The following is a 26,344-nucleotide window of genomic DNA, read 5'->3' as shown; positions in this document are numbered from 1 at the left end:
CAAGTAGGTACGCTCTTAACATTTTTGCTGTGTTTCAATTAAAGAAGGCTTATTTTTGTGGTACTTATTCTAGTTTATTATCATAATTATATGCATATGAACACAGACAGAAACATGCACTCGACACAACATAATGGACTCACCCACTGTAACATCAGCACAAAGATACAGCATAAATACCACAATGTCAGACACAGTGCTTGTTTGAAAAATGCACAGTGGCCGCTATAAAAGAGTTTTTGAGGCGCTGAGTAGAACATTGAGACATCACTATTCGCTAGTTCATTTAAAATGCTGCGGAGAGGATGTTCCATAAGAGAACCACGAAAGTCCACGCTCAACCTACCACTGCTCCACACTTTTGAATCAGCTTGTTCATTTGGTTTTGGTCCTCCATACTGATGCTCCTGTCCCAGCACGACACAATGGTCACAGAGCCTCCCGCTCATGTCAGGGGCGCATCTAAGTTTCCTCAAAAAGAACAGCACTTATGAAAACAGCATCACTGTTCCTCCACCAGTTCAGCTTCCTGTCCACATGCACTCCCAAGTATTTATATGTTTTGACTCAATAGACATCCCTTTGATGAGCACCGGAGAGACAGCTTCTTTTTTCTTTCTAAAGTCAATAATTAGTTCCTGGGTTTTGACTGTAAAAATTGGGAATCACACCAGCTAACAAATGAGCTAATTTCATTCCTCTAGGTCAGGTCATTGGAAATTAAAGCCAGACGAGCAGTGTCATAAGAAAATGTTTGCATATGACAAGAATCTAAACTGTGCCTATAGATGGCAATGCACAAAGTAAACAAAAAGGGTGATAAAACAGTTCCCTGTGGAGTTCCAGTGTTTGTCAAGATTGTCTCAAAATATCTGTCACCAAATCTCACACACTGAGGATGATTTAAAAAAACAAGCAACTATGTTATTATGCAACTTTTTATTTGCTAAAATATGTGGTTGAATCATATTAAAAGTGCTAGAAAAATTAATAAACGACTTTGAGGGTGAGTGGAACACCATCTGGGCCTCTGCCTTGTTAGGCTTCAGGTGCCTAAGCTGCTGCTGGAGATCACTGATACTAAAACTGATTTCAAGACAAGAGTCCTCCCCACCAGCAACAGCAATAACAACAACTGAGAACAGTTTTTGATGTTCATGTGCAAAATCAGGTGAATCAAATTGAGCAAAGTATTGGATCAACTCTTTGCTACTAGTACTAGTTTTTTTTTCTCTCTACATAATTCCATATATCTGGCATCCATTTGGCAAGCATTTGATGTCTTCGGTATGTATATAAAATGTAGAAAGTAGTAAACAGTAAAAACATTGAATGAGAGGGTGTGTCCAAATGTTTGACTGGCATTTTGTTTTGTTTTTTGCAAGTGAGTATATAGCCAATGGGTGGAGATAGGAGGTAGGTGAAAACTGGAATTTTCTGAGCCACTCAAGCCTGGAATGCAGGATAATACAGGATTACTGATACATGCATGAATCAATACAACTCGGAGAAATCTTATTAAAGTTGATTTCACATGTTTCGTTTTTAAATTATTTTACATTTTTGTACTAATAGTTAATGATTTTTGTTTGCCGTCTCTCCATTCCACCCATGCCAGTCTTTATCCAACCTCGAGCGCTGTTTTCCGCGCGTGCCTCTCTCGTGCCCGCTGATAGCACGAGCACGCGCCGCGGTAGACCCTTTTAAAGAAGCCGCGGCGCACGAGGAGCAGCAGCTGTACGGTCTCGCGCCACTCCGCTCCTTCCTCGAGCCGCTACACTTCTCCGAGCGCGTGCAGCTCTGTCCAACGTCAAACACTCATCAAAAAGCCGCCCGCCTCACGAGACGACTCAGCTGCACGAGTGATGTCATCTCCGTGAGCTCGCGACCCCCGTACTTTCCCGCCTCTCGTTTTTCTCTCCGTATGTAATGCCGCCAAACTTTTCGCTCCTGGCACTGAAGAAGAGCCATCTCCACCTCCTCTTCCTCCCGACTGCTGTCCGCATGGGAAACGGGAAGGGAGACGCAGCTACCCGGACCTGCCCTCCCCGGACCACCGCCTAAAGGACGTAAAGAGACTCGATAAACGAATAAAAACTTGCATATTTGTGTGTTACAAGGTGGAGCAGGTGGAGGGACATGGAAGGCAAAATGTGGAGGCTCTCCGTGGTGCTGAACCCGCTGCTGTTTCTGCTGCTGTTTGGATACTGCCCGACTGTGGTAAGTTTAATGTATTTTAAACGAGATTAACTTTTCAAAACGTTCAATTAACGCGATATCAGGACACGTATGTATTGGCGTTATATCCAAAGAGTGTTTTCTTCTTCTTATTTCCCCCTTTTCATTAACACACTGTGATTTGAAGGACTTAAAGCTGTGTCGTGATCATTATTCTGCTAATAACTTGTAATAGGTTACATAGGCCTATATTTGAATTTGAATGGCTGCACTTAGAAAGACACAGATTATTCAAGTAACGTAATTTCCTCTAAGAACAGCAAAAAATCCAGTCTGATTATGTTTTATTTTCATTTTCTGTTCCGATGCCAACATGTTCTCAAATAGTTTAGTATCTGTTCATATTTAATTGCTATTACACATTTGTCCTAAACAGTGCAGCCCTGATTTATGTATTTATCAGCCATAGAATTTATAAGAGCTGCCTCTGCTGTTTGAGAGTCACGTGCTGTTTTCATGTGTTGTTTTTAGAGCTATGTTTCTAAACTCGGTTCATTTTGTAAAATGACACAACTAGGATATTTTCAAGCAGTCTAATAAAACTTCAATCAGTTAAATTAAAACATAAAAAACATAAATCATCAACTTGCTAGGATTCAGAATATCAGCTACATTGCTACTATACTTTAAAGGCGCACTATGTAACTGTTCAGGTGTGAGTCAGGCACCTGCTCCATGGAGGTATTATAGTTTTGCCTGGAATTGCTAAAATTACATTGAAAATTACATGCATTATTACTGCGAGCAAGATCACCTTTCCATAGATCTGGCCTGTAACTTTGCCTCGTGGTGTCATCTGCTTGTCTCCATGGAGTTAGTAAATGTAAAGCCGTACTGTGGAACATTCCAGGCAAAGTAGTAACATCTCCAAGGACGCAAGTAAGTCGTAGACCCTGCACCAGAAAGTTACATAATGCACCTTTTAAGATGCGGTAACTTCTAAATATAACGTCATGATCGCCATGTTACTTTTTATTATGTTGAAAATGCTATACTCAACGAAAACAACATATTAACATGTTTTATAAATTTCACTTTTGCTCTACATCCTCTCTCTTTGCTCTCCGTGCTATGTCACTTCCCCTTCAGACCACTATCACATTACAGTCTGTGGGCATTCCACTAATGAAACTACCCCACATCGCATCAGGTTTGTGAAGTTGTAGTGTATTGTTTTGTATCATGCTTTTGTATATTTATGGAAAATTGCTGTGCAGGAGTGGGTGACATCGTGCTTTAGTTGGTTTGTGGTTAGTTAACTTGTCTAGACATTGTTACTTTCTATATAAATTAATTAAATTCAATAGGCTAAGTGTTATTAAAAAGAATATACCATAGAAATAGCCCTTTAGGCTTTTATAATTGCAATATTTTGAATACATCAGACAGCACTCCACTTGTAGCTGAATGAATGTATTAGGTGCTGAATTAGTCTATCAGAATTTAAATGATGTGGAGGACGTCTCAGCTCCTGGCTTGCTCTTGTGTTTATTGCCTACACCAAGCACATCACTCTTTTATCGACCCTGGACCAAAGCCAAAACATGTACGTTACTTCAACAGCTCTTCATCAAAGTAAAAGTACAACAATTCAAAATATTGTCCAAAAACGTGAGAGGGTAAAAAAACATGTTGAAAATGTCTAGACTCGTCCAGTGATAACATGACTAAAGCTAACATTAGAACTGATTGTTTTTCAGTGAGTACTTTTAATTAGCTGTTCAAATTGACCTTAAATCTTAACCATGTTGAAACCAATTTGATAGATAAGATGGATTTAAAAAGAAGGGGAAAAATTGACTTAATCTTAATTGTTTAGATCTAGCTCAATAAGAAATGGCTTTTAAGTCTAATTCACCACTAAACCTAAATCAAATCTGATCTGTTCCACCCCCACGTAAACTCTGACCACTGTTGTTGTGTCCTTGGGCAAGACACTTGCGTTACCTGATTTGAATGTGCTGTGTGAGTGAGGGATTTGTGGTGATTTAATATGCTATTGGAGCAGTTTGACAGTCACATCTTGGCCAGTCAGCCCCAGGGCAGCTGTGGCTACAGGAGTGTTGGAAGTGGATTAATATTGCAACGTAAACTGGCTTTTCATGTCCAAAAAAAGTTGAATTGTGCCAAGATTGGCTGCATTTCAGTAGAAGGTAAGATTTATTTATTCATGGGTCTAAGCTTCCTGTTATATGCAACATTTTGATTCCCATTCTAAAGATGGAATATTTTGTTTTATAGTTCAAATCATTATAGTTATTTATGTATAGTTGTATGTATTTATCTATTAATTAATGTATTTATTTTTATTGTTCCCTATGGCAACGGTCCAGATTTTTCATCATTCTGAATACAGTTTCAAATTGAGGACAGGGGCCTATATAACTCTATGGATGATTCACAGTTTTCATTTTATTGAATAATGACACCATTTTTGAAGATAGTGTGAATTAAAAAAAAAAAGTCCATTTGTTCATTTGTGATAAGAGAGAAGACATTGAACTTTGTACCTGTTTTTGTTCATGTGGATAGGCCCAGTAATTACATAGATATTAATCGTAAACTAGGTCAAAACCTCTCAGTTTAAAGTTAAATTTCTCCGTAGAATTTTTACCTGCCATCCAGCGATCCCCTTTAAAGTTTAAACCATCCACGAGTTTCAGAATGATGAAAACTTAGGACTGTTGCTATAGTACAACAATTTTAAACAAATACTTTTTCTTTTAAATGAGGTAAAAAATCCTCCATGAATAGGCAGTTTAAATCTTTATGCTGTCAAGTTATGTGAACCTATATGAATTTGAATACTATATTGCCATAGTTATTAACAATTTATAACTAAATATTATATCTTTTGAATGGTAAAAATTGCTCAAAATGTTGTCTTGAAACTCATGGACATCTTACCTCTTGTATACTCCTTTGCTTAGGTCCAGATATTGGAAGTTTAGCTGTCTCCTCTCTTTTGTTTATTTCTACACGTCTAACTCTGAATTGAACTTGTGTAGAGCTAACAGCAGAGAGCACTTTGTCCTTTGCTTTCAGGAGACACTGGCGGTGGTTTTGAAGTCTGCCCGGGCGAGAAGAGCCTAATCGACCATTGTTTTTGTTCAAATGACTGGGTGCTGTGAAAGCCGCTGCTCTTCATTTGTCACACATCCTTCTTGTGCATCCTCTCACTGAATTAGCAGGGGCTGTTTGGCAAAAAGATCAGGGGTTCTTCAACTAGGATGAAGTGACAACTGATGGATAAGTACTATGGCTGATTTGGTTTTTAATGAGTCTGAACCCAGGTTTGGGGAAATTTTAAGTAAGTTTCTATTAATATTTTACTCTAAGTTAAATATATTCTATAACTGCTTAGCCACAAGGCAATAATTGTAGGATCAGATTAATTGATTTTTACTTTCTTTCAACTCATGAAATTGCTTACAGCCATAATAAACTATTCCTCACTTTCTTAACACATGCCTAGCATCTTTAATTATTTACCACAATGAGTTTATAAGCGTGTTTCACTACTTTTAGAGGTTAGTAATGCACAGCAATGCTAACAACAACAACTAGCATGCTAACAGCACACCGTTGTTACTTCCTGGTTCTCAGCTGATAAAAACAAACACTTTTATAATTTGATGCAGACAGCACACATTTGACTTAAGTTGTTTTTATAGTATATGTGTAATAGGGCAAACCAAATTTGACTTTGGTGCAGCGAGTTTAACGAGGTCTAACCTTAAACCAGGACTAAGACAGACATAAACTATGGCCAAACCAAGTGTACAGCATACTGTTTTGCTACTAATCCAGCTCTAAATTAAAATTAAATATACAATTCTACAATAAAACTGGAAGCTAAAACTCTTATAATAAATAAAGAATATAGAGAGATGTCTTCATGAATTTTCTTTTTTTTTTTTTAAACCAAATGAAACGGATATAAACTTGGAGAAAACACAACTAAACCCAATATTTACCTGAAAACATCATGCATTAGCAACAATAGGTCTAAACTATGCAGGACTAACAAAGCCAGATCACAAATAGACCTGGAATCAGAACTAAACCAGGATTACGTCAGCAGTTCCATTCAGTGGAAAAAAAAAAAAATCCCAAATTGCAGCGGTCAATCTAAACTTACCCAGGATCTCTCACATCACAAGTAACACTCCACAGTGATAAGAGCAGACAGCTGTGTGAATTTAATGTCTTTATCCGAGCTGAGCTGGAGAGCGTTCATCTGGTTTGGCCGTGCGACAGATTCATTCAAAATGTGAGAGGAGGATGTGCGTCACTCAAGTCAAGAGACAGAAGAGAAAGAAGAGAGAAAAAGGAGGAGAGAGGAGCATTTTAGTAGATTAGTGCAACCAGCGTCTTTATAGCAGCTATTCAGACTGATGGAGGAAGACTGGATCTGACTTTTGAAAGGGGAAAGGAGGGTCTTTAAGTGGGACTTAACACTAAATCTACTTTTATTGCTACTAAACTGTGTACAGATTATTTTATAGCATTTAGTACTGTAAAATGTTCCTGGTCATTTTTTGGTTAATTTTAGTGTTAACTAGGTATATTTGCAGCTTTTTAGTCTAAAACTGAGTGTGTGCTGCCTCCAGTGGTCACTGCAATTTCAAGTACTATGTGACGTTGTGCAATTATGAGCTGGTGAAATAATTATTTGTGAAATGGGACTTGAGAAATAACTTGGACACTTTTATGGTTGTGCAGTGCACAAATGGACTATGGACATTAAAAATGGCACATGTATCTTGAGACTGTTGTGTATGTATGAGTGTAACTGTGATTTTAAGCTGCGGGCAGTGAGCCCAAGACAAATTTCCCTTTGGGACAATAAAGTTGATCTTATCTTATCTTACATTACACTGTAGTGGGTGACTTTCTTCCCATCTATTTGTGTAAAATTTGTCTTGTTCCAATACAAACATTGTATGATCAGCTCTTGAGGACAAAATATGTGTGCCACCTGCATCTAATTACAATGTGCTTTTTTGCCCAATAATCAGGTGCGTTAGCCTGCTAGTTGTGGCTAGATTTACGGTGATGGCAACACCTGACAGTTGTGAAAAGTGTTTATAAACTCATTGCAGTGAATAATTAGATGTTTGGATTGCATAGGGTATGTGAGGAATAGCTTTGGACCATTGCATCAGAAACACCTGCAGCTGCAGAGTTTGAAGTGTGGATACTTGTTAGACCAATCACACGGTTTCTTATCGTATCACATCCCTTATTTTATCCATCACAATCCCTTTGAAACTATCTTAGAATTTGTCTAATTACAATATCCACTACCTGGCTTTGATTACTAAAATACATAAAGAGACAAAACATATAAAATCTTCACTGTAATATTCCTCTTTGGACATGGATAAATTGTGAATTGGGTTTCATTCCTGGATCAAACTTGTAACAGCAAAATCCAGGTAGAAAAAGATAAGCCCAGAGTGCTTTGATAATAATGAAAACTTTTTCCCCAGAGCCTGATAAGAGAGATTTGAGAGAGCGAGCTGGGACAGATGCAATGGTCAGATAAGTAAAAAGTAAATTATGGACATTACTGGGTTCATAAAGAAGATGAATTTTATGAATAATATTGGATAACAAAAGATTTTAATTGAGACTGAGATTCAGCCGTCCCTTTCATATCATTAATGATCATCTTGGGTCTTTTTAATGGAGAGGTCGATAGCCAGTCCTCTGTCAGTTAAAGCTTGTGTGATTTTGAAATGAAGTTCAGACTTTGGAGGAAGAAATGGGGTATATAGCAATTCAGAGTCGGTATATTTTAGGTTAAAGAAATGAATATTGCTTTGCTGAACTAACACAAAAACCAAATGCATTTCATAACATGGCTTCAACATTTGCAGACATTTCAAACTCGATTTCGACACAAACAATAGGAGGCCATTTTCAATATTAAATTAGTACTTTCTTTTATATTACCATGTGGCCTTATATCTGTGTAATCCCTCAGTCATCCAGGTAGGTTCCATAGTGGTCCGTGGGCGTATACTAGTCTATGTGGTCTTATATTTGTTCTTATACAGCTCAAGATCATTATAAAGCTATTCAGAAAAGGTTCATTTCTGTCCTGCAGATGTGACTTTTTTACTACCAGCACTTGCTCAAATGAGTATCTAGCTTAGATGTTTGTTTTAGTATCGATTGGTATCAGATTTTCAATAATTTTGTCAACCCTAATCTGAACTACAGGGTTAGAAACATTTTGTGATACAGTACTTTTCCATTGTTTTATATTGTACTGGGGCTGTGTTGCTAAGTATTATGACTCACTGCACTTTTACTTCAAAACCACCATTATTAAAGTCAGTTCTGTCTAATTTTATGCTTTGACGTCTTATATAATTCCATACGATTTTCATTGTGGAGTTTAATAAAACATTAATCACAATTACTATGTTAAAATGGCAAGTGCAAGCGTCAATCAAATCCTACAGAAGTTAACATTTTAAACTTAAGTTAATATTTGAAAATAACTCCTTTCTCTGTTGAGCATTTTTGCATATTTCCTATTCCTCTCTCATTTGCTGGATCAATACGTCTCTTTTTGAACTGTGCAGTGGTTTCTAATGGGTTTGGTGTTTGTCCAAAGGCTAAAGCACCAGTCACAGGTTTCAGCTCTGGCTCCAGACTTTCACATTTACATTTCTGGCAAAACAGGACTTCATTGTTCAAATTGTCATTCCACTTATTATTTTGACTTTAGGAATATTAATTACAGAACTTTTTGGTTACACTTTAAAACTACACCTTAATTATCCTTAAAGGTGCACTATGTAACGTTTCAGGAGGGTGTCTGCCACCTTCATGGAGATGTTACTCATTTGCCTGGAATGTTCCACAGTATGACATTAAACTTGTCTGCCTTTCATTTAATCAATTACGGGTGTCTTTATTGCTTAAAAATACTTAGAAAAACCTACATTCTCACTAGAAGCAGGGTCACCTTTCCACAGATCTTACCTATCTAACCAACTGGTTGTGTCCATGGAGATACATAAGTTTCTCTCTATGGAGATGACGGGCCCTCCACCAGAAAAGTTACAGAGTACACCTTTAATAAAGCATGAATGAAGGTGTAATTCATAATGAACAAACAGTTTATCAAGAATGATTCAGGCTTAGTAACTAGTTAATTAAGGGTTTAAGGTTAGGACTCAGGGTTAGCGTATTAATTGTGTAGTTACTAAAGCTTTCATACTTTATTAAGGCTATAAATAGTGTATTGTCACAGTCCAACTCTAGGGCTGGGCAATTATTCAAATTTGAATCAAATTTGTCAATGATTAGCTCGGCTTTTTCACAGAGTGGTCTATAGCCTCTGTCTGGAGAAGTATGTGGTTTGGAGTTGAGACACTGGAGGAAATTTGACTTTTTTATAGCAATTATGATTAAAAGTATGCATTGATTATGTTCTGGAAAAATGCTTTTAATAAGACAGAATTTTTGATAAGTAGGTCCAAAGTCATGATAAATCTTTTTGTCATATCACCCTGTGGTTAAGGTACACTTTATTGTCCCTTAAGGGAAATTTGTCCTTTACATTTGACCCATTCTTCAATGCCACTTGGGGTAACCTGTTCGGAGCAGTAGGGGACTCATCTCCAGATCTTAAGATAGGACTAACTTAGCTGGAGGGTTTTTTGGTTGTGTTTTTGGATTAATGGGAGAAACCGGAGCGCCCTGAGGAAACGCACCCAGATGCAGGGAGAAATGAGAAAACTGTCTCCACCTCTTTATCCTTTTTAGTGTCTAACCTCTTGCATATGTGCTACAACCAAGCCCCATAGCCATAGTGTAACACATTATACTAATATGTATTAAAATAAGTAAATAAATACATACAAAAACTGCTTACTCATAGCTTCCACAGAGCTCTACATTCTTGTATAATACTGCCCTCTCTTTGATACCTCCTCTTTGTTCCATGGTGCAGCGAGGCGTGTTGAATGTAATAAAGAACAGGGAAAGCCTCACACAAATCAGGGTTATCAGCGGTTCCCAGCAGGACCTTCCAATGCCGACTTGGACAGGACTGAGTGCGGAAATACTGTGGTTCATCAAGGACAAAACCATATTTACGATACAACAGGAAATGCGCCAGGGAGGAGTAACACCAAGAGGGGAGCACTTCTTCAAAACACAAGGCCAGAGGAAGAGAATGGGTAGAGTTTGAGAACAGTTTTTTAAAGTATTTACAGGTAAACAAAAACATTCTAGCAACAAAGTTAAAGTTTGGTGTCTTGTTAAATGCGATTAACGGTATGTGAGTTTATGCTAGGGCTCCAAGATAAATCACCATCAAATCAACACTGCAATTCAAGTGGTTGTTGCAATCATGAAATCACAAAGGCTGCAATTATTTTAGTAATGCAATCTACAGAGAACCATGTGTCCGATCTCTATAGCCTTATAAAACCTGCTAACCCTGTAGTTTAGACCACTACAAACAAGTGCTGAAATGTATGGGCTTTTAATGCTCTTTTTTACAATGGTGGCCCGACTATTTACTGGCTGTAGTCGACCCAGAAAGTACCATAATGTTTGAATTTGTGTTTATACAATGTTCTGTATTTTCTTGAGAAATAAATAACAGTTACGTATCACATTTAAATCAGTTCTGTCTTTTTTCTGTAAATGAGTAAATAGATGCTGTTACTTTCTCTGCCTTGGTTAATGTCGGGCAGATACTTAAAGCTCGTATTGGAATAGGTATCAGAACTGAAAAAGCTATATTTGAGTGTAGGTGTTTATTTCCACTTAAATTGATTGAATCATTACTGTTTATTCTAAATGAGGCAAGCTATAGTAGAATTTTTATTTCTTCAAATTTCTTCTTAAACTCATGACTATAGGTGACAGAATGTAGATTGACCAGTAAATCCAGAGCTTTACCGTTTGACTCAACCCTGTCTTTAGCACAACAGTCCAGTGCAGCGTCTGCAGTGATGCAGTCGCTGTACCTGTCAATCTCATGCTCCATCCGGCTCTCACTCATGAATAAGACCCCGAGACACTTGAACTCATCCACTTGGGGCAAGAAACTCTTCACCCACCTGGAGAGGGCAAGCCATCTTTCACTGGTCGAGAATCATGGCCTCAGATTTGGAGGTGCTGATTTCCTCCCAGCTGCTTCACTCTCGGCTGAAAACCCTGGCTTGGGCATCTGTTCTGGATACCGCCTGGATGCCTCCCCGTGGAGGTGTTCCGGGCATGTCCCCCTGGGAACACCTCCCCAGGGAAGACCCAGGACATGTCTCTCGGTAGCCCAGGAACACCTTGGAATCCCCCCCGACAAACTGGAAGAAATGTGTTTGGAAAGTGAAGTCTGTGCATTCCTGCTCAGATTGCCGTCTCCGCAACTTGGCCCCAGATTTAAACTTGATTTATGCTTGACGCATTTGTGAGGTCCGCACGGCTAAAGTTTAGTCCTTCTTTCAGGCAGGCCCCTACGTGAAGCTTCCGCTCTAACCCAAATTTCTGCATCAACATCTCAAGAAAATTAGTCACTATGCATGGAAATGAGCAGCATTCCCTAGTAGCTAGTTTTGATTTCTACTGTCTGCAGCTGCATGGCCTGCACAGACTATAAAGACTGCCAATGTTTCCTCTGCTGGGCTTTGTGTGTCTAATTTCTGTACAGAGTCTACATGCGGAAAGTATAATCCAAACTAGAGCAAAAGAAAATGGAAAATCACCTTTCAATCACCTTTCTGTTTGTCTATGTTTGTCTCCTGATTTAAAGCATCTTTGGGTGTTTTGAAAAGCACTATATAAATTGTATGTATTATTAGTATTATTATTAAGGCTTTTATTTGCTTTGGTCTGTTCTATCAGACGTTTATTTTGAGTAAATTTGAATAATTTGTCTAGCATTCAGATGCGTTTAAACCTTTTGTGTCCTCTTCTGAAAAATGAAGTCAAATCATTTCAGACAATTGGTAGTTGTTCTATACTCACACTACTTTGTCAACTTTAAATGTATTTTGATAACACAAAGAAAAAGTGGTTATTTTCAGTAAACAAAAGGCAAAATATATTAAATGAATGAAAATGCAGCAGGTCAAAACTGATAAAGCATTCTTAAAACTTAACCATGTTGTGAAATATCTGTGAATGACATTTATATCTAATAGATATTGAGTGTTGTGATCCATGTTGTTGCATTATAAAAAACATTAGTGTGGCAGGGACTTTACAAGGGGTGATGTGAGCCTGTAATGTATTTTTTAAATGAGTGCCTTCCCAAAACAATAAATGTTGCGTTTTATTCCTGCACATTTGATTAATCTTTATTCTCCTGTATTCAACACGTCATTGCTCCAATCAACCCTTGTTTTCACCGTCACCGTCTACGCCCACTGCTTTGTTCTCTCTTCTTTTCTTCTCTTGTAGACCAATATTACAATTTAAAATGTACAAAATGTAACATAACAATCTACAAGTGTCAGACTATATAGCAGACAAAAGCACAATATGTCTTTTTTGAAGTATTATGAATTCTTGATGTTTTAATTGTCATTTAAACACACCTTTGCTCACCTTGGATTAAGTATTTCACATTTTGTAACTGCATTTGGAAAATATAATTTATAAACTTCACTTTTGTTTCCAATGAGGCATTTAGGAGCTGGAGCTCCCTCTGCTGTCAGCAATGGGAATTAACAGTTGGAAAGTAAAGTACTGAAGTCCTTTTTCTTTATGAAGGCTATGCTAATGGAGCCATGCATTCGTTGTGAGCACAGTTTGACCGCAGAATGAGTTCGGTGATGGTTTATGGGCTTAAAAACTGAGCTGGAAAAGTCTGGAGTTTCATCTATGATGTAACTAAACAGCCAAAATGTAAATAGAGCATTATTTGAATGCTCAGAGAAGACAACTTTGGATTTAGTGTATGAATGAAACAAAATACAACTGCAGATTTGTTTTTGACAAGTAAACAACAGTATCAGTCTTTAACAAGAAGAACACATATTACAAACTTTTGCCAACAATGATGGCATCCCATTCATGCAAATGTCTAAAATGTCTAGGCCAAACTGGTATACATGGATGTTGTATCTGTAAATTTCCAGTCTTGACTCTTCCCCTTGTATGTTGGCCCTTCAGACAGTACGTCCAAAGGATGGCTGGCAGGTGTTCAGCTCGGCGCAGGATGCAGACGGCAGATGCATCTGTACTGTGGTGGCTCCAGAGCAGAGTCTGTGCTCCAGAGACTCCAAAGGGAGACAGCTCCGACAGCTACTCGAGAAGGTAAGGAGCATTTAGACTACCATTGTGTCCTCAAGCAAGACACTTCACCTTCATCTTCCCTAAAGTGATTTGAACTGGAGGTGGCAGAAGTGCCGTGTTAATTGAATGAATATTCATAAAAACAAAACTTTTATGTATTCTGTGACCTGGACTATGTCTGGACAAGGTCTAAACAAGGACTACACCAAACCAGAACAAAACCACTGAAAATATTGGAATGTCTATATATTGTGATGCTAAATTTGGTGACTAGCACTAAAATAGCACTATGTACAAACAAGACCTTAACGTGGGATAAACCTGTTCTAAACCAGGACAGCACCAGCAAGCCAACGAACTCCTGAGTAGCATTAAAAAAGCCCACGTACCATTTGTATTAGCCATATCACTACTTTGGAAACACAATTTGACCCACCTACTAGGGCTGCAAGATGAATCATAATTAAATCAAAATTGCAATTTGAATGGATGCAATTAGCAAATCACAAATCCTGCTGTTTTTGAAGTACCATGATTTCCTTCACAAACAACCAAATGTCTTATTCTGTATAAAAACTGCTAACCCCGTAATTTAGACCTGTACAAACATGTTCTGAAAGGTGATTCTTGTATTGGTTTGCCTGTTCATATTTATCTTTTTTTTCTTTTTCAATTTTTCTGGGCACATTTAAAATTTGAAGATTGAACAGAATCCTATAAACACAAAACACTAATCTCAGTGCTTGTAAGAAAAATCACAGATAGTTTTACCAAATCACTAAATTATATTTAGCTACTATCTTTCAGTTGACAATGAGACCGCCTTCAGTGCAGCTGTTTGAAGTGCACTATAGATTTAAATGTATTCCCTTTCCTTGCACTAAATCAGCTTACATGACAACATATATATTCTGTACAGCCAGCATGTGTCACACCTGAATTTATAAAGAACCCATTGATTTATATCTTTATTCATGTGTCTTTGTCTGTTTAATCCCTAGAGAGATTGCCTCAACCCTGTCTGTAACCCTGGTTGATACTTCAGCATAAATTACATTAGATGACTAGCTTGTGGAAATGAGAAAGCTGTCACTCTCACTTAAATTCACGTAAACATGACAATTTTCAAAAACAAGTATATTCAAACTCATTTGAATAGTACCAAGCATGAATATATCATAGCATATGACATTTTAGAGGTCTGTTTAAGACAAGTGAGGATTTAAAGGAGCAGCCATGATGAGTCATCATTGTATTATTTGGCCTATGTATTTGAAAAATGTTTTTAAGAGGCATTAGAAAAACTAAAATGGGCTTTGAACAGTGTTACAAGTGTTACACAATGGAAAAAATCCTAACTTGTTTATGATCCTAAAGAAGATACTTGTCACTCACTACTGATTTCAATACCTCAATAATAACCTATTTATACAAGAGAGTGTCATTTTCAAGGCAAAATATTTCTAGTTTATTTCATAATGTTGCGTTGTCTTATACTAGATTAAGATCTTTCAAAAACTATTCAGAAAATGTTAAAATTTGTCTAATAAATAGATTCATTTTGATAGTGTTGCTAGTAGTTTTAGTATTGATTAGTATGTGTGTAGCAGAATTACTGTAGCAGTAAATTACTTCAACTTAGTTATCTAAAGAAGCATATATATATATATATATATATATATATATATATATATATATATATATATATATATATATATATATATATATATATATATATATATATATATATATATATATATATATATATATATATATATATATAACTGCATGATCAATACTAGTGCTATCATGCCCCCCTCCATTGGTTTCAGCCTGATTGCAAAACAGATTTTTTTAAACCTGTGGCATCATTATAGTTTTTACAAAATATAATTCTTCCAAAAAATGTGTTCCACAGGGTAAAAAATAACATGTTTTTTTTTTTTTAATCCTTTGGTTAGCTACAAATCTGTAGAGTTTTCTGAACTAAATTTTCTGCATTATTTTTGATCAAATCCACCAAACCATTCTTTAGGTCACTTGCCTGAATTCACAATTGCACACGCGTCACATCAAAATTGGGATCAAACACGGAACTAAAACCGGACTAAAACAAAAACAAGTCAGGACAAAACCCTATTCAAACCAGGACCAATTATAAATATAGTATATAGTCTTGCCCAGAGACTTGGCAGTACTTCATATGTGAAACCCTCCAGTAGATGGGCAAAAACTTAACCTACCTTATCCAAACCATCATCCAACATAATATAGCTTTTAATCTGTGAGCCAAAAATTGATTTCTTTCCCCATCATAAAATTGCCTCTAAACTTAAACAGCTGAGACATCAGATTAAGAGTACAAACATCAAATTTTCTGCAAATGTGATCTTATTTTCCTCTGACAGATCTAATTTATTTCTCTCCAACACCACAAACAAACAGTGGATTAGACGCAGCACGTGGGCAGTCCTGCTCTATTAGCCCATCACATCACAACACACATTTAGCGCTGTTAGCTTACGGCTATTCTCTGTCATTCACCAACTCTGTGACGCTAATGTACTTCGCGCCTCAGGCCTTCAATTGGGCCATTTCAGGATCTGCCAGACTCCACTGCAGCTAAAGCACCACACACAATACAATACAAAGAGGCTGGTCTCATGTTAGCTAACTTTAATGGTCTATCTATGGTGAAGAGACAGAGGAGGGTGCATTTGTCCCATGAACCTACTATACAGGCTTTATTGGGATCACTTAAGATAGTGAAGTTATTTTTAGTACTAGTAGTTAAAGTAGCAGTTTTGCTCCACACACAATAATTATCAGTGGTTTAGTGGGTTGAGCATTTATCCACCAACCCAAAGTTCACTGGTTTAAACACAAATTATAGTACAGGGCTGGTTGCAGAAAAAGATCTTTACTGATGACCAAAAGCAAGAGTGGGGGCAGAAAAATGAATGTGTTTTAGCATATGAGCTGCAATAAACAGAAAAAATAGTATATGCTTACAACAATTAGATCAATTTGTTTGTAATATTGATCTGATATACATTACTGTGTTTGTATTTAAGTAATCATAATTGAATCCATAATTAAATGTAATAGTGTTAACCCCACACACTAATAATAATAATAATGCACTGGAATAATATCACGCCTTTCAAAACACACAAACTACATTACATTATCCACTCACCCCACACTCAGTGGTGGGTGGTAAGCTATTATTGTTACTTTGCAGCTGATGCCATGAACATTCCCTGGGTGTGAGATGCTAACTGTAGGCACTGCTTTGTCTGAGGCTTTGTAGGACTTTAACCTGAGCATTATTGTAACACATTGTGACCATAAAGAACTGACTTAGCTGGAACTACAGGGGAGATGATTTGTTCTCTTAAATAACTACCCCTCAAATAACATTACAGTTATAAGCTAGTTAGCATTAGGCAAAAGGTTTTCAGTTAGTCACTTTCACCTTTATTGTTGAACATCAAACACCAAACGTGACCCTGAACGCTTGTATTGATCAAAGTCTCCTGAAAATGTTTTGTTTATATCCAATTTGTATTTTTTCTTGACATTGCTAATGTGTGAATTGTGTCACCATGGAAACTGCTGATTATTACGCCATAGACATACTTGAAAAACACTCCCAGCATGATGTCACAGCAAAGTATCAGTAGTAGCCACAGCTGCCCCGGGGTAGACTGACAGGAGCAAGGCTGCCAATCTGCACCACCTCCCCCTCCGACCATCACCAACACTCACACACACATACATACTAGGTGATGTGGGTGAAGTGTTTTGCCTAAGGACACAACCACTGTGTCCACTAGAGCCCCGCTGCCCCACTGTGGCACATGGTGTACCCAGCAATCTCTTGTCCAATTATTAACCAGGCCCAGTTCTGCTTAGCTTCAGAGATGTGACGAGATCTGGATTTGGCAAGCAGGTATGGCCTCGATAAGCGTGTGTTTGGCAGCAGTAATGCCGCTCCCACACTGATGTTGGTGGTGGCAGCGTCAACTTGTTCTTGACAAGAGAAACCAAAGACCCTTCCCTGAGCTGTAAGGACATTTTAATCTGAGCACAGACACAAAATCAATGCCTGTGTTTGTGTGTGTGTGAAAAGGTGCAGAACATGTCCCAGTCCATCGAGGTACTGAACCTTCGCACACAGAGGGACTTTCAGTACATTATGAAGATGGAGAGTCAAATCAAAGGTCTAAGGTCAAAGTTCAGGCAGATCGAGTCAGAGAAGAAGACGTCCGTCACCAGGAACTTTCAGGTAGGAACTTTGACTTCTTAGAGGTATTGAAAATCATCAGATTTTTTCAGCAACATCAGAGATTTGTCCCTATGCATCTCTGTGCAGTGCAACAAAAATATAATTCTATCAAGCAAATCAGAAAAGTATAAATTGTAAAGATGAACAACAAACACTGCTCAGAACATAAATAAGCTTAAAATAAACAATTTAGATCAATTAAATGTAGATGTAATTAAGTAAAAAGGTTTAGTGAATGTTTGGGTTATAAGCAAACTTCACATGCAGAAGTTGCCCTATCCACAAGGGGGCACCAAGGTTTACTGTTAAAGTGGGACTAAACAGATAAACTGAGTTGCTAAACAGTACCTGGAAAACTCAACAAAACAATGAGTAAGGATGAGTAAGGAGAAGCGGGGTCATGAGGTATTGACCTTATTCCTCCCTCCTCCTCACTTTTGCCATAAATGCTACTAATCAGTGCTTTTTCTGTGGTGGCACTTCCTCTTAAGTGTTTAATGCTCCATGCTTATGTGCAAAAACAAGTCAACAACAATGCACCGATTCTCTGGGAGGCTTTAAAACAGCGCTGTAGTCTGTATAGAACTTATTTGCTTTTTACAGCAGCCTCATGCAAAATAATAGAACCTGAATAGCAATGGCCCACAGCAACTTCTGGAATAAGGTGAATAAGGAACAGTGTGATTGTTCCAACATTTCAAACTGTGCCTCTGCAGCCAGGTGTTTGTAATCAGAAACACCTGCCACCAAGCACTTCAAATTGACACGTTCACATTTTTACAAGAAAGCCAACCTAGTTTGCACTAAAACAGCCAATAATCTTATTAAAACTCCATATACACAGTTTTGTAGTAAAATAAAGTCGATTTAGTGTTTAGTTCCACTTTAAGTTGACACAAGAAAATCCTACAATTTTAAGTTAACAGTTTAACAATTTTTTTTCTACAGTTATAAAGATTGAGCTATGTCCATTGATTATCTAAGGTCTCCAAACAGCCACCTCAGTGTTATTACTTTTCTTCAGTATTACAAAATATGACATCAGACACGTATCTCTGTTATTAATTTCATTAGGTGTTTCTACAGCTCCAATTACCCTTAAAAAACATGCAGTGTAACTTTTAGTGGACTCGCCTCTCCACAGATCTCTTCTGTACCTTGGCCTTGTAGTGTCACCTACTTTTCTACTTTGAAACAAATGAGATTAAAGCCATACTGTGGTACATTCCAGACAAAGCACCTCAACCACAGAAGGGTGTTTTATTGTTGCACTAAGAATTTCTAGTCCAGTTTTAGCTTTTAGCTTTTAGGGGCAGAACACTGGCACTTTCATCATGAATGGAGAAAATTGTCCAAATTCACTATTCTGTCTGGACTGAAACATTTATAGCTCCCCGCATGATTTTCACCCTGTGGCCTTGTGTTTTCATTCAGGAGCTTAAGGGTAAGATGGAGTCACTACAGCCCCTGATCCCTGTGCTGGAGCAGTACAAGACAGACACTAAACTTATTGCTCAGTTTAAAGAGGAAGTCAGGAACCTTTCGGGGGTCCTGATGGGGATCCAAGAGGAGATGGGCGCCTATGACTACGAAGAACTGCAACAGAGAGTTCTAAGTCTTGAGAACAGACTACGCAACTGTATGAGCAAACTCAGTAAGTAACACAGGGAGGAGATGCAACTGAACTAAAGGACATGTACCCGTATTTTCCGCACTATAAGGTGCACCTAAAAGTCTTTAATTTTCTCAAAAACCCACAGTGTGCCTTATAATCCGATGCGCCTTATATAGGGATCAATATTGGTCAATTATGACACCCGTAGTCAGGAGGCGTCGCCGAAGTAATAGTAGTAATAACCCTTTAAGGACTGAGCACACTATGGGCCAGTATAGCTCACCTAGACCTAGACTTTTATTATTTTTTGCCATAAAAATCATGTTAAACGAAGTATGAGAATTTACTGCATTTTTTCACACAACTACTTCTATTTTACACATCCATCTGTACACTTTCTTTTACGCATTGAATAAATGACTTGGAAAATCCCCGCAGCCCCGCGCTCTCATTCGTCACCTTCAGGACAACAGAGGCAGATTACCGTAATGATGGTAAAATATTTGGATAGCTCCATGTCTCCGCTTTGAGACGCCGTTTGAATTTACATGAGAGCACGACTGGGCGCGGAGTTATGCTGCTGGAAAGTCCAGAACCGTGCTCTATCTGTGACGACAGGATCCGACGCTATAGGGATAACGGAGAGACAGCGCCGGGCGACATATGCCACAATCTGCCAATGGATTGCGGATGCCTGGGCTGATATATCAGTCTCAACTGTGGTCCGAGCTTTCAGGAAGGCAGGAATTGTCACTGAAATGTTAAGACAACAGCAGCGACACGGATAATGGCGATTTTGACGAGACGGAATCGGGCACTTTGAATGAGCTCGACCAACTGTTCAACTCAGACACTGAAGAGGAAGAATTCGACGGATTCGTGAATGAGGAATAAACTGAAAAAGTGAGCTTTACGTGTTTCTTTCACGTGTTTACAACTAAACTGGGAGATATTGTGAACATGGACATTAACGTTTGAACAACGTTGAGTTATTGTTATTGCTTTGCACTATTTCGAGAGTTACTATATTGTGATGCATTAACTTGTTTTGAGTGAACAAAGTTTTCAGAACGTATTTTTAAATTCTATTAATAAAGTTTGACTGACTGACTTATCTGACTGTTTTGTTGACATTCCCTTTAGCGCAGCTCCATCTCGTGGATGCGTAACACAACCCCAACTACTACAGTAGTTTGTATTCTGTGCACCTTATAATGCGGTATATATGAAATTTGTTTTAAAATAGGCCATTCATTGAAGGTGCGCCTTATATTCCGATGTGCCTTATAGTGCGGAAAATACGGTACATGATTTTTTTTTCCCCATGTATTTGTCTTACCCCAGTACAGATATATTGTATATGCGACTTTTGAGGTCAAAATATGTCCATAAACCATAAAATGAACCACAAAAATGCAGAAATAACACTATCACTGTACTCTTGTGTGGAGATTACACTAGACTTTATGTTTCTTTTTAAGGTCATTAAATGATAAATAGTAAAATTTTTATATACCTCTTTTCCACCTTCTAGGCACTCAAAGCTCTTTACATCAATGAACCACTCACCCATTCACACACATATTCAAACACCAGTTTACGCAGACTCTGGGTTAAGTGTCTTGTCCAAGGACACAACAACAGCATTCATCTGTGGGAGCTGGAGTCACACTGCCAACCTGCGGGTCACTGGATCTACCAACTGAGCTACTGTTATTATAGATGATGAATTATAGATGATGACCTTGCAAATTTTACTTATCTCCAAAACAACTATTGCCATATCATCTGTTTCTCGATTTATATCTCCCACCGTTACCTGCTTGCAGCCAGAGTGTTTAACCTTATTTAAACCGCTGGTGCAGCATAATCATTTTGAACATTAATATGTATTTTCTAAAAACAACATCTAAATTATGAATGATTCAACTTAATAGTAGTTACGGATAGAATGTGAGATATCAGCCTTTATGGTCCCTGTAAGGAAATTTGTCCTCTGCATTTAGCCCATCCTTCAATCCCACTGGGACAACCTGTCAGGAGCAGTGGGCGTCTACCTTATGTGTACCATGCATAACAATTCAAATATCAAAAATGCACTTTAGTTCACCTCATATTAAAATTTACTGCCTAAAGTCATCATATTAATGTGTCTATTTCTGTTCTCTGGAGCAGATTTCCTCCGTCAAAAGATATCCACATCCAAACCCCAGCTGACATCTTATCAATACAGGCATAGCTTGTCAAAGTGTCAACATAAAGACTAACATATGCATACTAATCGCATCAGAATAACAGCCAGTTTAATCCCGTAGCCTCCATTACATTCCGGCTATGATTGATTAAGTGAAAGCCAGTTAAATACTTAATAGGGAAGTTTTGGAGTGTGAGTGCAAGTGATAGGAAGCTGATGTTTGGAGCAATTAAAATGTCGAGTAAGATAAATTAGACGCTGCTCAAGTGTTTAAAATATTAAATGGCGCGTGAGAGATGCTAGTTGGTAATTGACACCTGGAAAAGTGAACAGCTTGTTGGACGAAGTGGTATTTATAGGCAACCTGTGTTTGTGTCTGAGAGAATGGAGGAGAATAAAAATGAATACATAGGATAAAAAGTAGGGCTGCAGTCGACTGAAGAAATTCTTGCTCATGCTGATCAAGTAGTCGACTAAAAAGAGGGTGTGGCAAAAGCTTTCAAAACAATTACGTATCCCTGTATATCTCACTCAGTCTGCACTCACGAGACTACAACTTCACAGGAGTATATGCACAAAGTATACATTTTGCATATACATTTATACATTTATTTATTAGTTTTTTTTGTACTTTAAGTACTAGGAAACCATGTATACAGGTTAAACTTCTGAATCATGGCTTTATTCTGTTGTTTTACATATAAATACCAAAAAATACCTAACTAACTTCTCTTTTCTGCTGTACTAATTTTGGTCAACTCAAGCCAAATTGTCCTGTATTCTCTAATATCACAATAAAAACAACAACAAAACTACTTACTTTAGTAGACGAATACATCATCGACCGATTAATGGACAGCTTAAGACCTACAGCCCAACTAAATAGATGTTTTTTCTAAATAGGTGCACTATATGTAACCTGCTTGTCTCCATGGAGAAGTTATTGCTTTGTCTTGAATGTTCACAGTATGGCAATAAATGTTTAAAAAAATTGGAAAAGAGAGAATTATTAAATATTGTTTGTATTCCTTTGTACTTTATAATCATTCAAAAACTTCCCCGTGCACTTGACCTGAGGATTTTGTAGATCAGGGCCAAATGTTCAATTCATTCAATGGCTGAGCAAAGTATTCAATTACTTTTTCCAGGCAAAATAATCTGTTCTGTGTGGATCTATTGTCGTTATTTTGGAAACTCTATCCGACTTATAAAAATTCTACATACAAGGCACTATGCAACTTTTTGGAGGACTTTGGAGGAATAAATTGGGTTATTTTGTGCTAAACTGCACAAACTGCACAAGTATGTCTTGTTTATTAAACCAGAACTAAAACAGGTTTTATTTAGATTTTGTAAAAGAAAAATAGGTTTAATAAAAAATTGACATATATATATAAATATTAGGAAAATAAATACATGTTTTTTTGCCAGCCCCAGTTTAACCTGAGCCCTGTTGTGTCCTCAGCATGTGGAAAACTGATGAAGATCACGGGGCCACTCACAGTGAAGACGTCCGGGACTCGATTTGGGGCCTGGATGACCGACTCTCTCGCCTCCTCCAAAAACAACAGAGTAAGATGGGTTCATATGTCTGCTAAATGTTCTGGCTATAACGCAAGTATTCAAAAACGGACATTTCTCCTGTTGATCCAGGAGAAGAGATAAAATGTGCAAATGCCAACAGGAATTTTTACTTACTTAAAAGGGGAACTGAACACTAAGTCCACTTTTTTACTTATAGCATTATCTACTGTTTCTAGTCATTTTTGGCAACTTGAGGTAAATATTTCTTTTTGCAAAAAGTATATATTTATACAATGTATTTACATGCATTGTACAATCTAGACACACAAAGCATAAAGGATAAAACCAAACGTTTAAAAAATGTCTCTCTTTCTACATATAAACAGAAAACAAAACAAAAAAATCCTTCTTTTATCTCTAAATCAAATATTATAATCATGTTTTTGTACTTCTTTTTCCTCAGGTGTGGTACATGGACAGCTACACCAACAACAAAATTGTGAAAGAATTCAAATCCATTTCTGATTTCGTGTCAGGTGTTGAGTCTCGAACCTACAACCTCCCGTTCAAATGGGCCGGGACCAACCATGTGGTGTACAATGGCTCCCTGTACTACAACAAAATGCAGAGTAACATTTTAGTGCGCTACAGCTTTGAAACCGGGCGAGTAGTTACGCAAAGAGCTTTGGAATCTGCCGGTTTTCACAACGTCTATCCTTATACATGGGGTGGGTTTTCCGATATCGACCTAATGGCGGATGAGATCGGATTATGGGTAGTTTACGCGACAAATCAGAACGCAGGAAACGTCGTCATCAGTCAACTTAACCCGGACACGCTTCAAATCCTTCAAACCTGGAATACCGAATACTCGAAAAGGAACGCAGGGGAATCCTTCATGATTTGCGGGACACTGTACATAACAAATTCACATCTTACCGGCGCAAAGGTTTATTACGCTTATTCAACTAAAACCTCCACATATGAGTACACGGACATACCATTTCATAACCAGTATTTCCACATGTCGATGTTGGACTATAATGCAAGAGATCGGGCGCTGTACGGCTGGAACAACGGACACCAAGTTCTCTTCAATGTAACGCTCTTTCACATCATAAAGACTGAAGACGATTCCTAAAAATATGTCTAAAATGTATTGTTTTGTCTGAATGTCAACTTGATTTTTAAAGGCACATTATGTAACTTTTTGGTGGGAGGCTCCGCAACCTGCTTGTGTCCATGGAGATGTTATTGCCTTGCCTGGAATGTTCCACAGTATGGCATTAAAGGTCCTATATTACGCAAAATTGACTCTTGTGAGCTTTAAGTCAGGTTAGAATGTTGTTGCCTCCTCAAAAACATACCGGGAGTTGTATTTTGTTTGATTAAAAGTAACCCTTTTTTATTAGTCTATATCTCCAAAACTCAAAATGCTCTGTTCCACCTTGTGATGTCATGTATTGGTAGTTTCCAAGTTACAGCTACCTTTTACCTTTTGTTTGTTTCTGTTTAAGAGAAGAACTCAGTCTAAATATGTACGGTTTAGGTGTTAAATATGTGTGAATGAAAACACTAATTATAACATAGATCAGAAAATGGCACAATATAGGCCTTTTAAACATATTTCTCTCCATGACGATACCACCAGGGCAAGTTACAGGATTTACAAGCTCAAAGAATGTATGCTCTTTTTAAGATGCTTTAGACCAATACAAACATATGTAAGTGAATAAGATGCATAGGTTTGCAGATAGACTGTGGAACATTCCAAGCAAAACAATAAACTTACTATGCAGGCAAGTAGATGATGGATCCACCCGAAAAGTTACATAGTACGCCTTTAAGATATCTGTTATTTGTGCAGAACTGTGCTCTGTTTGCTGACACTGAGCCACCTACAATCTCAATTATTTATAAGATATCTGAGGGTCTGTGTACTATGTAATTAAAATTAAAATACATATTATTATTTTATTTTATTGATGCTTTATTCACAATGATGACAATCCTACTATGGGGTCTTTGTGCCTGTCCCAAGCCTGGATAAGGGTGAGAAAAATGTGTCCATGGCATTCAACCCATTCCCCAGAAAGACTCCAACTTAGCCCCAGAGATCAAACTTAGCACCATCTAGTTGGGAGGACTGTGTCACTAAGCTGTTTGTAAGGGTTGCATTTTGAATAGTTGTGAGTCAAACACTGATAAATGAAGTGTATTGCCTATGAGCACAATGTCAGTATGTGCTTTGTTGGAATTCAAACCTGCCATATGGGATGAATACCTCACAAAACAGTGCAGAAGTTGGACTAAAATATTTATAAATTTTAGCTTACTTAAACGTACTATGTAACTTTTCTGATGGGGGTCTCTCACCAGTTTGTCTCCAAGAAGATATATTGCTTTGCCTGTAATGTTCCACAGTATGGCATTAAATCTGTCTTGCATGAACGCAATTAAGTGTTTTACTGCACAAACAATACCTGATAAAAGACACATTCTTGCTAGTGTTGTCAAATGCTAAAATCTTAAACGTGATTTTGATACTAAGGAATAGATTCAATACTCGATACTGATCATGATACTAGAATGAACATTTACCATAAGGTCTTATATTTGTTCTGATAAAGCTCAAACGCAAACTAAAACTCTCCAGGAAACCAATTTTTTTTTATACTTTTGAAAAGCCTAATTACTGTGAGTTGGGTCACCATTGCACAGACCTGACCTGGTGGTGTCACCTCCATAGAAAAAGATAAGTTTAAAGCTATGCTGTGGCACATTCTAGGAAAAGAATTAACATCCATGAGGACACTAATAGGTGGCAGACCCTCCACTCGAAAAGTTACATAGTGTACCTTTATTTTGGCACAAATACTCGTACATTGAAACGCATTATAGCACTTTTAAATAGTCCAAGTCCATTTTGCGGTTTATTTCTCTAAATGTGTTCAGATTGGTTGTCACATTTCATATACTTTTTTATGACAATAACTGTCTATATCTCATTCACATTCTTCTTGTGTTCTCCAACTGTTCTTTTTGTTACTTTTCTCCAGTTTTCATGATGTCTCCATAATTTATTCCTACTTTCATTTCACTTTCAACTTTTTCATTTTAAAAGTTATTAGCACTCGACCTTGTGCAAGATAATGGCAAAAGTGATGGACCATTTTGTACCTGTATAATAATTACAAGTGGATTTATGTGT

General features: G+C 37.6%; 1 protein-coding gene across 1 annotated transcript; it reads left to right on the top strand.

Moving 5' to 3' along the window:
* The first annotated feature begins 1,940 nt into the window (after window positions 1–1,940).
* LOC117385281 (noelin-3) lies at window positions 1,941–26,344 on the top strand. The gene is made up of 6 exons (XM_033982575.2): window positions 1,941–2,220; window positions 13,387–13,530; window positions 17,645–17,800; window positions 19,235–19,454; window positions 23,075–23,181; window positions 23,597–26,344. Exons 1-6 carry the CDS (start codon window positions 2,140–2,142, stop codon window positions 24,272–24,274), a joined length of 1,386 nt encoding a protein of 461 aa, XP_033838466.2. The 5' UTR covers window positions 1,941–2,139; the 3' UTR covers window positions 24,275–26,344.

Source organism: Periophthalmus magnuspinnatus, chromosome 17, assembly GCF_009829125.3.
Source record: "Periophthalmus magnuspinnatus isolate fPerMag1 chromosome 17, fPerMag1.2.pri, whole genome shotgun sequence".
NCBI classification, from domain to species: Eukaryota; Metazoa; Chordata; class Actinopteri; order Gobiiformes; family Gobiidae; genus Periophthalmus; species Periophthalmus magnuspinnatus.
The sequence above is the reverse complement of the archived record's forward strand: the minus strand, read 5'-3'. Positions and strand labels throughout refer to the sequence as shown.

Bases quoted from the DNA above. Each gene is read 5' to 3' on its own strand.
- LOC117385281 (XM_033982575.2), top strand. From the start codon at position 2,140: ATGGAAGGCAAAATGTGGAGGCTCTCCGTGGTGCTGAACCCGCTGCTG. The intron at 2,221-13,386 runs GTAAGTTTAATG...TTGGCCCTTCAG, and splicing joins TTGGATACTGCCCGACTGTG to ACAGTACGTCCAAAGGATGG. The intron at 23,182-23,596 runs GTAAGATGGGTT...CTTTTTCCTCAG, and splicing joins CCTCCTCCAAAAACAACAGA to GTGTGGTACATGGACAGCTA.